Here is a 16,063-nt window from a genome sequence, read left to right on the forward strand (position 1 = left end):
ATTAAAGTAGTTTTTTTAATGTTATCCTGGGGGCGGCCATACAGACTGCTGTATACTAATTTAATTTAGAAAAATATCCACTTTCATATTCTGCTATTAATTGTTTTGATGAGGCCATGTAACTCACACTGTGCAATTATCCCCTTAAATTTCTCCTTAGAATTCTCATAATACATCATTAGACTAACATTATTTTCCTTGTGCTGTCCACATTATTATAACTAATAATAATTTATATGTGCAATTTTTAAATAATGATAGATCAAAGACCTTGTGTTTAATACACAGGGTATTTGATGCTATACTTATAATAAATTATTAATAATAAAACATTAGACTGATATCTTATTTCGTAAATGCAAAAAATATTGTTCTTTAAAAATAATATAGTAAAAAAACCCAATTAATTCACGTCTAACACTTTCTTTCTGTTGAAATTTAAAAATCGTTAATTACCTAAATGTAATTATATCTAAGTGTAAAATTATAGACTATACACATTAGCTTAATCGGCCATTCCTTAGTCCGTCTAAATATATAAGTATTACTTCAAGTCTGGCGTACTGCTGCCCAAATAAGTCCTGAGATCGGATACAGTGGATTTGATCAGTTTGGCGGGTATGGTTTCTCTGTTGAGCCGTTTGTACGCGGTGTAGCGGTGGCAGCCGCCGAAACTGTAGAAATAGTTCCCGCCCTCTGTACCTACGATCCAAAGGACGTCGATAGGCGGCACATTTCCGATTTTCTCTTCGTTCTGCAATAGAGAATGTTTTTTTTAATGGGCGATAATGGAATGGTAATCCCGCCTGCGCTATCGGTATACACTGGCGAGGCACCAGTGAGAGGTGGAGGTGGGAAGGGCTCAAGGCAGCAGGTGCTTTAGTCAATTGTAACGAATTCCACAAGAATTAATCAGTTTCTAGGGGAAACCACGTGGAGGTCAACCTGATAGGGAGTGTTGCTAGTTATGTGGAAATTAGACCCTATTACTAACAATTCTATCCCCCCCATAGAGAATGTTTAGGTAAATAACACCGCAGGCTGTTCATCCTATGGTAGAATATTATAAAGTATAAGCTATGGTTATATCGTATTGTATTACTCTTGCAACTTATAAGTCTAATTCATTAGACAGAAGGAGTGGTGAATAGTGATGAGTAACCATCTAATATAAATAACCAGATTTACAGATATTAAAATGTTCTAAGCCTACAAAAATCCCATTTCTACTATAAATAGAAGAAAAGAGGTCAGCTGCGCGTTGAATGCATACGTCGAGGGTTCAGTAGATAAATATGACAAAAATGACCTTTATTGCATTTGCGATATGAAATAGTCGCCTAATAGTTATTATTATTGATACAATTCGTAATGTCTTATTCTGGGCCATAATTATGATAAAAAACTGGGTAATAACTAAGTTTGTTTTTGAAGATTTTCAGAAAATTTTTCTATTTTTCCTGTAATACGTGAAGTATTTGAACTGGCAAAAGTCCCGAATAGGAGGAGGTCTTAGACAATAAGGGAGACCTATGTCCAGCAGTGGACAGTTAACAGTTCATATGACAATAATGATTCACGTATATTTTTATAAACTACAATTATTTCAGATTTTTCGCTTCAGAAACCTCAGAGATAAGGGGGTGGGAATAGTTTTATTACTTTTTTTTTTATTTTTCTCACTTTTCGATTATAATTAAAAAAACTATTTACATAGCATAAATATAAATAGAATTAGTTTTAAAATGTATGAATGAAACCCTTTCATATGACACCCCACATGGACTACATCAATTTAGAAATTTTAAATACCTACCCCTATCCCCTAATGACATTCCAAATTTCAAATTGTTTCTATTTCAAATTTTTCTCATCTATTATATATGAGATATAAAACTGAGACAGACGGACAGTCGTATTTTTAGGGTTCCATACCAACCCTAAAAAGATGCTAGCTTATATAAAAAATGGACTACTTGAATTGCAATATTGGGATTCTATTGTTTCTGCCTGCCCTACAGAGCAAAGATTTACCTGTGATGATAACAAAATGGCGTGACGTACTAATAATTGATCTGTCTTTATATCGAAACCTATATCTATGTAAATCTACAAACAACAAATATAAAAATAAAAAAAAAAAACAAATAGTGCTGAACTGAAAACAAAAAACATGTTGATTTTGTGATATCAAATAATCAAGGATTAAACATTTCAGGTAGCTGTTATTTTTGTAATAAAATACCTACTTCATATATAAAATATACGCACCCAAGTCTGTATGAGGTAGAAACATAAACATTCTGATAATATCTCTATCAATTATAAATAAGCTTTTTAGATACAGAATAAAGCCTTTAAAGTTACCACTGTAGAGGAGAACTGATTATTCATTTTAATCGCTCCATTGACATCATGAAATAAAGTCACGGTCAATATGACTGAATCAGCTATATTATATTTTTTTTCTTGCTACTTCGTATATATACATACATCATACATATAGTATACATATATTGTCAACATCTGCATGTATTTATACGCATATTTTACAAATAAATAAATCTTGAATCTTGAAACATGTATATCACAAGTCGCAAAACAAATAAGGTGGACCACTCAAAGTAGATACTTTTGCCGTGTGGTTCCGAAATATAATTGGCCATCCATTTCCATGGGTGTCGTAAAAAGCTACTAACGAAACTTAATAGTCGAGAGATAGGCAGCAACGCCCCTCTTAAAACATCGCCAAAAGTTTAACTGCAAATGCCAACCCGTCTACCAAGCGGGACAACTACTAACTTGGCTAATGTGGAGTAAAAACCCCCTAATGTGGAGGAAAGTAACGGCTGATCTGATGATGATGAGACCACTCTTAAATAGCGTAATAGATAAAGCGTATCCCAGATTTTAGACCTTCAAGAATACAACTGTAAAAACTGCATCTAAATTCGTGCAGAAATTTTTGCGTTATTCTGGAATTAATAGATAGACAGACGAAATTTCTAATAATAGTTGTTTTAGCTTCAAACATTCTCATATACAGGTACCGTAAAGTTACAATTTTATTAATAATTATTTTTTATTTTTTAAATATACATCTTGTCTTTATAAAGATAAGATGTATTCATAAAGTAAATGTAAAGTAAATATCAAAAGTATAACCATAGCCATAGCATGAAAATAAATACCTGTATAGTTTCCATTAGTGATTTCACCTTGTCCTCGTCGACTTCTGGTACGAAGGGCCTCAAGATCACAGACATGGGGATGTCGTGCACCTCATCTTTGTACGCGCTGTGTATGCTTGTCATCCTGACCGCTGGCCATAAAAGTAACACATATAAATAACTCATGGAAGTACTCAACATCGTTTGTAACAAAAAAAAATCTTAATATTTTTATAAATACAATTCTCTATCTACTAGGTAAATAAATAATCCATGCTCCGAGAATTCACAATGCTAATCAGGATTCGCAGATTTTAGATTGATAAATTTGTTGATAATAGATATGTGAATTATTAAGCGCAGGGCAATACTATAGTTAGTTTAGAACAAAGTAAATTTTAATAAATAAAATTACAGAATACCCTAGATGTTTACACACATAATTTAGATATTCACTATTTTTTAAATAAACATTTTATGATAACATATAAATGTAATAAAAAGCAACTGACTTTTCTTTTTTATCTTTTGTATTTCTAAATATGTTTCAACGTATATTTTAAAGCTCCCCGATCGAAACTTACTAGATCCCATTAATATCGTAAAAAACAGGAAAAATTTAACAAAAGACTACTTATAATAATTAGCTGAGCACACACAAATATTATGTCATATTTAAATAAATTATGCAACTCCTAGAGCGCAGCTAAATTCTGAATGTTGTACAAAACAAAAGAGACATCACTTACAATTCCTCAATATTGCACTATTTGCGAAGAGTACAATCGATTTTATCATAACAAAACACTATTTCGTATAGCGTAGTGACTCAGTCGAATACACACGCGAGACTGACTGAAACATTGTTTGCAATCAGCCTTGTAGAATTTAGCATCTGATTCACACAAGGTCATGCAAGCGATAAAAGGTAATACTATTAAAATTATTTGATTGAATTTGAAGCAAGTATTAATTTAATTGTCCAACGAAAGTGAACATATCATAAACATGTATGCACTAGGGAAATTACACGAGTAATTCCTTCCATGCATGTTAAGTGGTGACGTAATCGTATTATTTATTACTTTCAATCTTTGAATACTTACTTAAAGCTATAGCAATGATAGAATCGTCATGGCTTACTGGTCTCTTACATTGATTAGAGTTCAAAAGTACCAATTAATGAGTTCCAATCTAGCTAATATATTTGTACCATTTTTTTACTATTAAAAAGGTCTCACGATTGTCCACAATATCACCTGATGGAAAGCAATTTTTTTTTAAATGGGTGATAATGGAATGGTAACGCTATTGGTATACGCTGGCGGGGCACCAGTGAGGGATGATAGGTGAGGACGAAAGTATGTCAGTTAGCCCATCGTGACGAATTCAAGAATTGTTCACGATGGTTTCCAGGGGGAACCACGTGGAGGTTGACCTGATAGGGCATATTGCTAGCAATGGGGTTGTCAAACTCCATTGCTAACAATCCCTTTCCCCCCAATGGAAAGCGATTATGTGGTCTAAGATGGTGCTCGCGGGTCCACGAATTGCCTATTCAGATTTACCTTAAATTGGTATAGATTATATTTGAATGGAAAAAAATAAACTGGGAGAAATTTCCACTTCTGATGGTACGCATGATGAAAGAAGACGCAAAGCGCTTTGTGTTTATAAATGGTACGTATTTATCTCTCCAGTGATGAAAACATCGTAAACAAACAAAACCAATATGATGAATTGTTCAGCGAAATTCTGGTCTGTCATTATTAAAATATTACAAATAATTACAATGCGTTACCGAATATACTGATATACGACGATGTGATATACAAAAAATATCTTTTTTAAATGTATTTTTCTCCTACAGAAACCATCTAGAAAAGAAAGTTTTCTGATATGCGGGGCTGTTAGCAAATGGGGGGGGGGGGGCGGCTATAAGCTGTTACTTACATAGCGTAATGAGCTATAAGATATTCAGGCCCCACCTGTAAGTACATAATATTAAAAAAAAAAAGACGAGGGTTATTAAATAAAACACACCAATATTTAACTACACAAAAATGTATTTATTTCAATCTCGATGGTCGCAATAACATTGAAGTCGTCGTCGTATACATGGTGTCCACGCCGCTGACACGTATCAATTTTATATCTATATTAAAATTTATTTAAAATCAGTTTATAATAAATATTCTGTGGTGTATAATTAGTGAGATAAAAGCTTATATTCCGACAGCGACGTGATACAATTTCAATGTTCCACAGCATCTTTTAACATATTCAAATAAATTTCTCGTTATTTTTTTTCTCGTATACTGTTTCAGATATTTTGTTTTAGAACACATCAACTTAACACTAGCAAAAAATCTTGCTCATATCCGAACTATCACTAAGTGGAACTAATCGCACGTTATACTGTATGCAGGTATGCCCGTACGCGTGTCCACGTACAGACTCGGCGACGTAATAAAACAACCTTCAACTTAGAACTATATGAAAAATATAATATTTTGTTCTGATATTCACAACTCCCGAATACATATTATATATATATGTAAAAGCAATATAATTATATTAAAAACTGTCGAGATACTGATAAAGTGGTATCCCGCCCGATATCCGATTATTAATGCACGTGGAACTAACACAACCGTTTCTAATAAAATATTAAAATTGCACACAAGTCACCGTGCGCCTGCGCAGGTGTGTGCGCCGCGCAACTGCGATATCTCCCGGTAGTGTTATGTATAGGGGACTACACAAATATTAAAAATTGTTTTCATATACACAACAAATATAAAAAAAAATTCATTATTATCATAATTTGTCGCAATAAATAAATCGTAATCAATTAAATATGCCATAGTTTTTCATTATTTTAAATACTGTAAGTTGAATAAATAAGGACGCTCTCCTAACTTTTTTCTATTTGGCTTTTTAGTAAAGTATTTAGTACCATTCAATTTTCGTGGCACGTATCAATTAATCATGAATTTATTTACATAAAACACAAGTACAATTACAGACTTGATGTTATATAAAAAATTATAGATAATGCATTGGTTTTTATTAGTAAAATAATAAGGTAAATTGTGTTTACTATTGTCAAAGCGCTATAATTCTATTACCGGGAGAGACAGTGGTTGCGTAGCGAGCAACACTGTACAGTCGCACTGTATAGGACACTAGTTAGCACAAAATATCTGAATACTTACAATTAAACATTACACTAGGTTAGCTTACAACTATCGTATATTTATTTATATCCACCGTAGTAGTAAAGACGATTAAGTAGTGAACGCTTAGAAACACGAGATCCCGCCGAACGATGTGGTGCCATTATAAAATATTAATACTGTCCAATAATCCACAGAACATAATTATAATAGTCCAAAACTAAACACCGGTTAAGAAATCATAATAATACTTGTATATAGAATAACAGTTGGAGCGCGAGAATTGATTTGTAAAACGTTACATCTATATTATAATAATAATAATAATAAAAAATTATAATAAAAATATAATTTGAAACAAATACTGGGTACCAGTCTAGTCAGTATAGTCGAACAATAATACAAATTAAATACATTTCAATTACATGTCCCTCCAAAAATACGATTGCTAGAAATATGTGTATGTAATAGTATACAATGTCCTATGTCCTAAGGCAATATGAGATGTACGGCCCTGCGCACGCGCAGTCGGCAGCAGTACTGTACGGCTCGCACCGGCTACTTAAATATATTATGTTATATAAATGGCAATTCAGTGGAAGCTGCACAATAGTATGTCACGCCCGTAACCTGCAACAATCGACAAAAAAAAGTTTTTTTTTTTTTAATATGACTAATTAAATTCAATGAACCGTACATTGACTCTATTCGCCACCTGATGGTAAGTGATTTAAAAATCTGTGTGGGTCGCAGGTTTAATGCAAGATTGCATTCAACCTGCGGAACACACTATAAATTATCGCTGGCAAGCTTAAGAAAGCAGAAAAAATATTTACAAATCATTGATAATCATTATATATGCTGAATAGAAAAAGAAAATACAACTACAGTTTATTCTTGAAATCTGTGTGGATTTTAATTTTTTCAAATAAAAAAACATAGGTTCACAATTGGTAACTACCCTAGATACACAAAAAGAAATTAAAATATGATTTGGGTATCATTTTAAACCGATTTGATTTTTTTATTTAAAAAATCTACTACTATTTGATTAATCCCATAAAATATATATATATATATATATCAAAAACAACTCAGTAGTTTGATTTTTAAATCAAAATAATTGATTCACAATGTGATTTTTGTCACTATTAGAGTCGGTTACTTTTTTTGTGGAACAAAATCTATTTGTTTAAAATCTATAAAACACCAAGATATATTTATTTATTGTTCATAGCTATTTAAACTGTAACATATAACGAGAAAAGCGTGCTGTTTGTGAAGCGAGCGCACTCACCTGCGGCACAGGTGTGAAGCTGTAGTATCTACGGCGATAAGTCCTGGTGCATGTGGTCGTAGCCCATGGAGCCGTCGTAGCTGGGCTGCGGCTGGTCATACCCGGGCGCCGGCAGGGAGTAGCCCATCGAGTCTTGCGTCGGCGCCGGCGACATCATCGGCGTCGCCGTGCCCGACGCCGCGCCCATCGAGTACGGCGACGCGCCCGCTGCTGCGACACCATTCACACTTGTCACTTGCACCAGCACATCCCCCCTTCCCCCCACGCACATTGCCCCAATCTATACTCAGCATCAGACCCAGATTCGATTCCCTATCAAGCTAATAATGCCCATCAAAAATATATAAAAAATATAAGCATTGAAAAGATATCACATAAATTACCGTGTTTCCAATAACATACTGATAAATTATAATAGGTACATGGGCAAGTTGAGTGACTATTGGCAACTGATTTAGTTACCTGCCCCATCTGTTATTACAATTGTGAGCATATTTATCTTCATTATTCATTATAACTACTGCTCGATAGCCATATGTCATGACTCGTTTACACATACTAAATAGTCGAGTGATAAACTAATTTTGAACCTTAATTGGATATAAAATTAAGTAAAATTTGGTTAGCTACTCAAATACTTAATACATGTAAACCGGGCGTAAAGCGCATACGGCCAGCGTAAGGACTATTAAACTGTTTACTGTGGTGTGGAGTGGCTCTGGCGGGAGGGGAGCTAGCATCGCGCCTGCACGCGCCCATCCAAGGCAGGTCTGTGTGCGAAAACGACAGTATAGTACGCGGGAAGTGGCGTCGCTAGTACTTGAACCGTTTGTCGGTTGTTTTTTTTTTTATATATCTATGACATTTGAATGAGGGTATGTAAATCGCGAGAATACTTAGAACTATTAATTAAAATAAAGGTGCAGGTGTAATGCTAGAAATTAGCTCAAGCCAGCCGTACATGGTCAAGAACAAAGTGACATCAATTTGCACAATCCTTTGTCTATGTATATTAATATAAGAACATCGAGAAGTTTCATATCTTTTTTTACTACTCAAGATATGAATGCCATAAATAAAACACAAATTGCGCCTTTTGTACCTTTACTAATATTATAAATATGTAGCCAGTTTGTTTGTTACCTTTTAGCGATTTATCGACTCAACAAATTATCGGGGAATTTTCTTAGATATAGTATTTGGAATTGAGGATAAAGAAATAAGCTATCTTTTATATCAGTTAATTAATAAACTGTTTATCATAATGAAAGCTCTGGCTTTGCATGGGCTGTCTTACTCATCACTTATTTATCGAAAAACACCAACTCGCGCATTGTTGTTTCACAAAGGAAATATCAATCTATACCACTATAGCCAGAAACATGCATACAATCCACCTGAATTTAGTAGTTACTTAAGTACTCAACAGGTCGTAACATGGGACGTATTCTATTTTATTATTCTATAGACTGAAATTACGACCTTATTGCACAAGGAATAAAATTGTCATTCCACAATCGTAAGATCGGCAACCCCCAGATCATGCAAATTGATACGAAAGTAATATTTAATAGTAATATAGCCGGTGTGTGCGATAATGTTGTGAAATGCTCAGTTTGTTTACCGGCTGCTTTCTTGGCGGCGTACAGGTTGGCTTCCTCTTGCGCCTTGCCAATGTTCTTCTTATAACGGATGCGCTTGTTGCCGAACCAATTGGATACCTGCAAACAGGTGTTTTTTGTATCGGTTCTTGTATAAAATATTCGGGAAAAGCGAATTAAACATAGTGTATTTCGTATAAAAAGCGAAATTTTGGTATATCTCCTTCAATTAATTCCCTATTATTTTTAAATTCTTTATCAATAATTCATAGTTATGTCAATTAAAATTTTATTCAGTTTTATTAATTAATATAAGTATAATAAAACTCTAGATTTTTCTATGGTGTTTCTATGAGACAAAATTTAACGAGTTTTAGCAATTGATTAATTTGACTGGAAAATTACAAAAGTATCAAAAATTATTGTTTTAAATCAAAAAGTACACAGAACAACTATTTAGGCATGCATTGCTAGATTTTAGTTCTTTTTCGTGCAAAATAGATTACATTCAAATTTTTATATTAGGAATATGTTTTGTTTGCTACGTCTGAAAGCCACGCCACGCTGTGTTGCCAGCATCTGCAGTTCGACATTCAAAACTTCGGTTTAGTCTTACGGCTATTTCGACCGAAGACTTCATCTGTTGCATGTTAGCAATAACTAAATATGTGAGACTGATTTCATATTATTGTAGCTGCTTTTATAACATACAACATTTTAGGTAAAAATTTTATTTATTGGGTCATTAGGAAGTCTAATCTGTGGTAGAAGGCGTTTTTAGGCCAAATGTAATAGAAGCGGAACTTCAGTCCGATCTTAGTTATGATTAACATCAAGAGAAACGACAATGGACATCTTGTAAACTTGACAAATGCAACATCTTATCAACAATGTTTCTGGCAAATAAATTTTATTTCATTTATTATTATAAGTTTTTTTTTTTATGACAGTATTATTTCAATAATGTACATATGACATTATTATTAGTATATAGTTGGGAGTTTTTCCATTTATTTTCACGTATAAAGATAGACGAGTCATGTGGACGGTTACCTACATGCAAGCGTGACTAGTGTCATATATAACATATGCATTTCGGGCAGCTCGTTACAACGAGTACCTGCGACACAGTTATACCACACTTCCTCGACAGCTCCTGCTTCACCTCCTCGCTCGGGTACGGATTAGCGAGGTGCGAGTAAAAGTACTCGTTGAGGAGCTCCAGCGCTTGCTTGGTGAAGTTGCGCCGCTTGCGCCGCGCGTCCAGGAAACTGGAAGCACCAAACAGGCGGTCATTGCGGGTCGGTTACCTGCGAGACAGTGATGCCGCACTTGCGTGCCAGCTCCTCCTTGGCCTCCTCGCTCGGGTACGGGTTGGAGAGGTGCGAGTAGAAGTACTCGTTCAGGATCTCCGACGCCTGCTTGCTGAAGTTGCGTCGCTTTCGGCGCGCGTCCAGGAAACTGCAAGCGGTAATTGTTGGTATTGCTCGTAATTTTGCGAGGCCAAAGTTGAGATGTTGGCATGCAAGTACATAACGCGTGGTAGTAACGCGTTTTAAAATATAACGTTTTTAATAAAAGAAGCACCAAGGTTCATCTGATGGTACGTGGTCACAGCGGTTTCTTTACACCAGTTTATCAAAATCAAGTTACAGTCCAATAGTAGTCAATACAGCTGTAGTAATATGTACCGTGTACATTACATTTTATTGCAACTTACCGAGAACGTAGTATCATGACGGCTTCACACGTGGACTGTTTCAATTGCATCTGGATGGAGCTGAACTTCTTATGAATGATTTGCACCATACGCTCAATTTCCTGTCGTCATAGCAATGAAAGAAAATTTGTAGAAAATGTAATATGGAAATAATCAATTGACAAACTATGTTCAGTTTATTATGGCCGCTTTTGTAATAACTGTACTTCTGAATTTAGAGCATTATGTATACTAAGTAATGTAATAAACACAAAGGTCTTTTTTTGTGTTTACGAATCTGAGTTAAACTGTCTGCCTGCCCCATCTCTGTAAGGGCGAGGATTTAATTTATATACATTTAGTTATAATCGGATTTTAATTAAATTAGTTACTGGTAGGTTATATCTAGACTCATAAGACACTGAATATATAGATACACGCGTCACCACACATAAGTCGCGAGAAACAGATAGTCCTTAATACTATTACAAATGTGAAAATGAACTTGTCTCTTGTTACATCTTAGTCTTGATGGCGTAACCAATCACTATAGGGGGGAAAGGGGCTTGTTAGTAATGGAGACCAAGAATCCCTTTGCTAGCAATATATCCAACCAGGTCGACCTCCTCGCGGTTTCCCCTGGAAACTATCATGATTAATTCCTGATGAATTCATCATGATGGGCTACTAACTGGCCTGTTTTCGATCACCCTTCACTGGTGCCCCGCCAGCGTATCCCATTAGCGCAGGCAGGGTTACCATTCCGTTTTCATCCAATAAAAATAAAAACCAATCACTATAAAATCTCGTATACACGTTCTATATGGGATGGAGAAGGACATAGGGGACACATACTAGTCACACGGACGGAATCGCGAGTTAAAGCTAGTATATAAAAAAAAAGAACTCACCTTGGGCGTGATGGGCCTGGTGCGGCTCTGCTCCCGGAGCAGGTTCATGACGTGCGTGGTGAACTCGTTGCACGCGTTCTCGTACTTGTCGAGCTCCTGGTGGTAGATCTGCCGGATCTGGGCGAGCTTCGCGCGGTAGTCCGAGTGCTCGATGGCGTTATCTGCTTGAGCCACAGTGCCTTAGTTGGCAGCACACGGGGGAAAGAAAGACAACATGCAACCTCCGTCCCAATGCGCTTGTTAGTAGTGCCTTGCCAGCGTGGAAATCTCTACCCATAGTATTGTTGTCAACAAATACAAAACTGTTACTACTTGTCAAGAAATTATATAGGGAGCTTCCGTATAAAATTATTTTCAATAATCTCCCTTTTTCTCAACTGTCAAGAGTGTTAATAACTGTAGCTTACCGAAGTATGACAAAAACACAACTTAGTCAATTTTTAAAAATAATGTAATTATTTTCAAAGTTTCTGAATAATTATTTAAAAAGTTCTCTGCTAGCCAACTAAAATGTTAATTATGCAAAATTTCCAAGCAAAATATGAAGTAGGTGTAAAGTTTTTAATGATAGATTTATATTCACTATTAACATTTTTGTTCACTAGCAGAGCACTTTTTAAATAATAAATCAGATATATTGAAAAATGTTCAATTGTTTTTGAAATTTGACAAATAATTGCGACGTTATCACACTTTGGTAAGCTACAATCATAAACACTCTTAAATGAAACGATTAAAATGTCATTTTTCTTTCATGTTTGCTGTAGGATATGTATTTCAAGATTATATATTAAAGCTAATATAACCAGGGATAATATCACAAACTTTCAATGAAACTGAATGAAAATTTGAACAATCTAATAACCCAATCAACAGATCAACTAACAGATATGTCCGATATAAGTATAATTATAAAAAAAATATTTATTGTATGAATGTTTAGATCCATTATTATTTTCATTTAAATAGTGTTATTGTGATGATTTGCAAAAGGAAACCCAGTTTATATGTTCATTAACTTTTTATTCAGAAGATTATTTGTTTCATTGTGATTCAGAAGTTTATTGACAGGAAAGCAAGAGACTAAGTCATAAGTCAAGATGTGAAAACTATGTTATTGACTTTAGTTTGAATTTCAAAAACTTGTTGCCCACAAGCTATAAACTGCTTTCAACCAAGCAAACAAATGAATGTGAAAATCTTGTAAAAAGGTTTTTAGACATTTTAATAAGTACAAATCTTTGTTTAAGAATAAATCTAGTCTGTCTCATGTAATACATTATATGTAAAATAATAATAGCTCTGAACATATCACACTTGTAGAAGATATAATTCAGCAAATTTTTATAATAATATTCAGTTGGACCCTGGACAGTATCCAGTGAATTATATTAGTGTTCCTTCTTAATGTATTCTAATTCATACTTTTGTCTAGCATATATGGTATAAATATTCGATACTTCAATATGTTGTGGGATACATACAAGGACCTGTAATGTATAATGTTACCTATTTGGATCTAAGGACCATTTAGATTAACAAATAAATGGATTATTTAATTATAAAATGAATGATGCACACAAAACATATAAGCCTTTTCTTGCTTATTTATGCATTATGCCTAATTGTTAAACAGTATGGCAGCACAAATTGCATGGTTATAATGGGGTTAGCCAACTATTAATGCAGTTATGTGAGAGCAAAGCAAAAACAAACACAATATAAATTGCCCAAATATCAACGTCATGCAAGATTTATTTATGCTGTGATAGTGCATATTCAATGAAAACCTTTCAGTGTAGTGTTGGATTCAGTTAGGTTCGGATGAGGTATCAAATCCTTTTTGTATGCTCTTCTAATTTTTATTTATTATAAACAATAAAAGACTAAGAGCATTGTTATTACATTATTTAAATATATTTTTTAATTACTATGTTCATTAACAATATCGTTTCTTTGTATAAGTTTTATAGTACATTCACATTTATTATAGAAAACAGATTATAAAGAAAATGACTAGAGGGACAGGTCCCTTGAAGGGATTTCTTCGACCTACCCTGGAGAAACTATTGTATATTGTTCCTTAGATATTTGTACTTTCATATAAGTGGTTTAATGTTCTAGCTTTTCTTTTGTGATCTTAGTAATTTTAGTCTAAATCCACCACAAAAGGTTGAAAACAAAAATTATATCAAAGGATATATTAAGACAACATTATAGGGGAAGAACAGGTTCCAGATAAAATTACTGGTTTTATTACACAAGTATGATAAGTGATTACTGAAAAGGTTGCATTTTTCACACTATTCCATAAATTGCATGCAATGAGTGAAGTTTACATTCAATGAGTGAATTTGATCAGATACACTAACACTATATATAATACATATTAAAAATATATATAAACATAAATACATATATATATATATTCTTTTTTTGAAATATTGGATCTAAACATTTCTTTATTTTCAATATTCAATTATATTTAGTATGTATAAATTTGAATAGGATATTACAATAATATAAACTACAATAATATAGAAATGCAATATTTAAGATAAATATAAATATGTATATGAAATAACATTTTCATATTGAATTTTATATATTGAAAGTGATAAAACAGAAATAATATTGTTACAAATATCTATTAAAATAATAGAATAGAAATATCCATTGTACAAATAGACTACTTTAGAAGCTTCTTTTAAATCATCATATCTTATTATTCTACTAATGGATTAGAAATGTTATCTGCTGAGAAAAGCCAACAAGAAAATCAACATATATATATTTATTTTTATAATTTCAATATACTTATTTATTGATAACTACCTACAACAGTAACAATGATGAAGCTTGTAGAAATAATGTTATTTTGTCAACAAATTAATTATTTGAATTTACTTTGACACATATATTGTGTAAATATACAACCAGAATATTAACAGCAAAGCAATTATAGGAAATGATTAATTACCCCATTCTCCAGCAGCAGCTGAAGCTGAGGCAGCAGCTCCGGCGCCCCCACCCTTCTCTGGGCCAGCAACACCCTCAGCGATGAGCATGTTATCCAAGCGCATCAACTGAGGATCTGGGGGCTCTTCCTCTTGCGTGTTTCGTAGGGACAGAACTAAATAAAGATTATTATTTTTAACTTGATTAAAAATACTTATCTATTTACTAACTGCACATAACATAGATTAGCCATTTCTTCTGTGTCATACTATACTACTCAAGGGAAAGGTGGCTTAAATATTAATCAAGAAAATTTTTTATTTTTTATTGATAGAATAATTTTTAGAATCAAATCAGTAGTTACATTTATTAATTGTTAACCTATGAATATACTATTACAAAACAAAACTCATAGGTAAATTTACTTATCACTACTTTTAAAATTATGCTAATAGTATAACAACACTAGAAAATATTAAAAAAGCAGTGTATAATTTAGGATCCAACCTGTTTGTTAACAATGTATTATGATCATAACATTTTATAGAATAAGTATTTACCTGTTTTCTCTTTGATTTCACAGAGCACAGAAAATAATGCAGGCTTCATGCGATGACAGTTCAATGTATGTTTTCTCGCTTGAGCTTCGTCCAAGCTTTGATCTGTGATGTTCATAATCTGTTGTAAGATTTCACCTATATCTTGTTTGCGAGCTTCACCCTCGCCTGCAGCCGGGGTGCCTTCACCACCTGGGAGCCCATAGCCCTGCGGTCCCATCAGGCCACCGCTGTGCGCCATCATCCGATTTGGATCGTCCATTTTTACACAGTGCAATCAATACATAAATGTGCCTAAAACTTACTATAAGTACGTATACGAATTTGTACGAAGTTAAAACAGATATTTAGCAAAAATTTTACAACAAAACTCAACAAAACCCCACTGGACGAAAAGCAAGAGCTTCTCGGAGCCAGCAATAAAATGGCCGACTTAATTTCTTTGTGCTGTCAAATCATGAAAAAGAAAACAAATAATCAAAGTTTATGGGCAGGATCAAATAGCTCTATCTCTTTTTTATATGCACGAAGCGGAAATTTATGTGAAAGAGAAAGATATCAATTGTGTAGCCATTAAAAAAATTATTCTGGGTTTCCATCTTTAATTTTTTTTTTATTGAATATCATTAAGTAGCATTAGTACGATACCTATTTATACTATATTATAATGAATATATTCAAATTTATTCAC

The 16,063-nt window shown here is 33.6% G+C and overlaps 2 protein-coding genes across 13 annotated transcripts; both read right to left on the bottom strand.

Moving 5' to 3' along the window:
- LOC113522563 (sulfiredoxin-1) lies at positions 1-4,080 on the bottom strand. Of its 3 annotated transcripts, none has more exons than XM_026908289.3 (3): positions 3,920-4,080; positions 3,192-3,322; positions 1-754 (listed from the first exon to the last, which is right to left on the bottom strand). In XM_026908289.3, exons 1-3 carry the CDS (start codon positions 3,966-3,968, stop codon positions 545-547), a joined length of 390 nt encoding a protein of 129 aa, XP_026764090.1. In that variant the 5' UTR covers positions 3,969-4,080; the 3' UTR covers positions 1-544. The 3 variants fall into 3 exon arrangements, with proteins under 3 accessions (XP_026764090.1, XP_052758798.1, XP_052758797.1); XM_052902838.1 differs by lacking the exon at positions 3,920-4,080 and adding an exon at positions 3,755-3,906; XM_052902837.1 differs by lacking the exon at positions 3,920-4,080 and adding an exon at positions 3,683-3,888.
- A 1,136-nt stretch (positions 4,081-5,216) lies between these two features.
- LOC113522841 (homeobox protein extradenticle) lies at positions 5,217-15,827 on the bottom strand. Of its 10 annotated transcripts, none has more exons than XM_031913868.2 (9): positions 15,376-15,827; positions 14,838-14,990; positions 11,858-12,036; positions 10,968-11,068; positions 10,368-10,518; positions 9,271-9,367; positions 8,348-8,416; positions 7,647-7,856; positions 5,217-6,979 (listed from the first exon to the last, which is right to left on the bottom strand). In XM_031913868.2, the coding sequence occupies exons 1-8, from the start codon at positions 15,632-15,634 to the stop codon at positions 7,675-7,677; spliced, it is 1,191 nt and encodes a 396-aa protein (XP_031769728.1). In that variant the 5' UTR covers positions 15,635-15,827; the 3' UTR covers positions 5,217-6,979; positions 7,647-7,674. The 10 variants fall into 10 exon arrangements, with proteins under 10 accessions (XP_031769728.1, XP_026764480.1, XP_026764479.1 ...); XM_026908679.3 differs by lacking the exon at positions 10,368-10,518 and adding an exon at positions 10,558-10,708 and having other exon boundaries at positions 7,647-7,853; positions 15,376-15,823; XM_026908678.3 differs by lacking the exon at positions 10,368-10,518 and adding an exon at positions 10,558-10,708 and having other exon boundaries at positions 15,376-15,823.
- Between the last annotated feature and the right edge of the window lie 236 nt (positions 15,828-16,063).

The sequence above is a fragment of the Galleria mellonella genome, unplaced genomic scaffold (assembly GCF_026898425.1).
Source record: "Galleria mellonella isolate WM207_F2 unplaced genomic scaffold, CSIRO_AGI_GalMel_v1 utg962, whole genome shotgun sequence".
NCBI classification, from domain to species: Eukaryota; Metazoa; Arthropoda; class Insecta; order Lepidoptera; family Pyralidae; genus Galleria; species Galleria mellonella.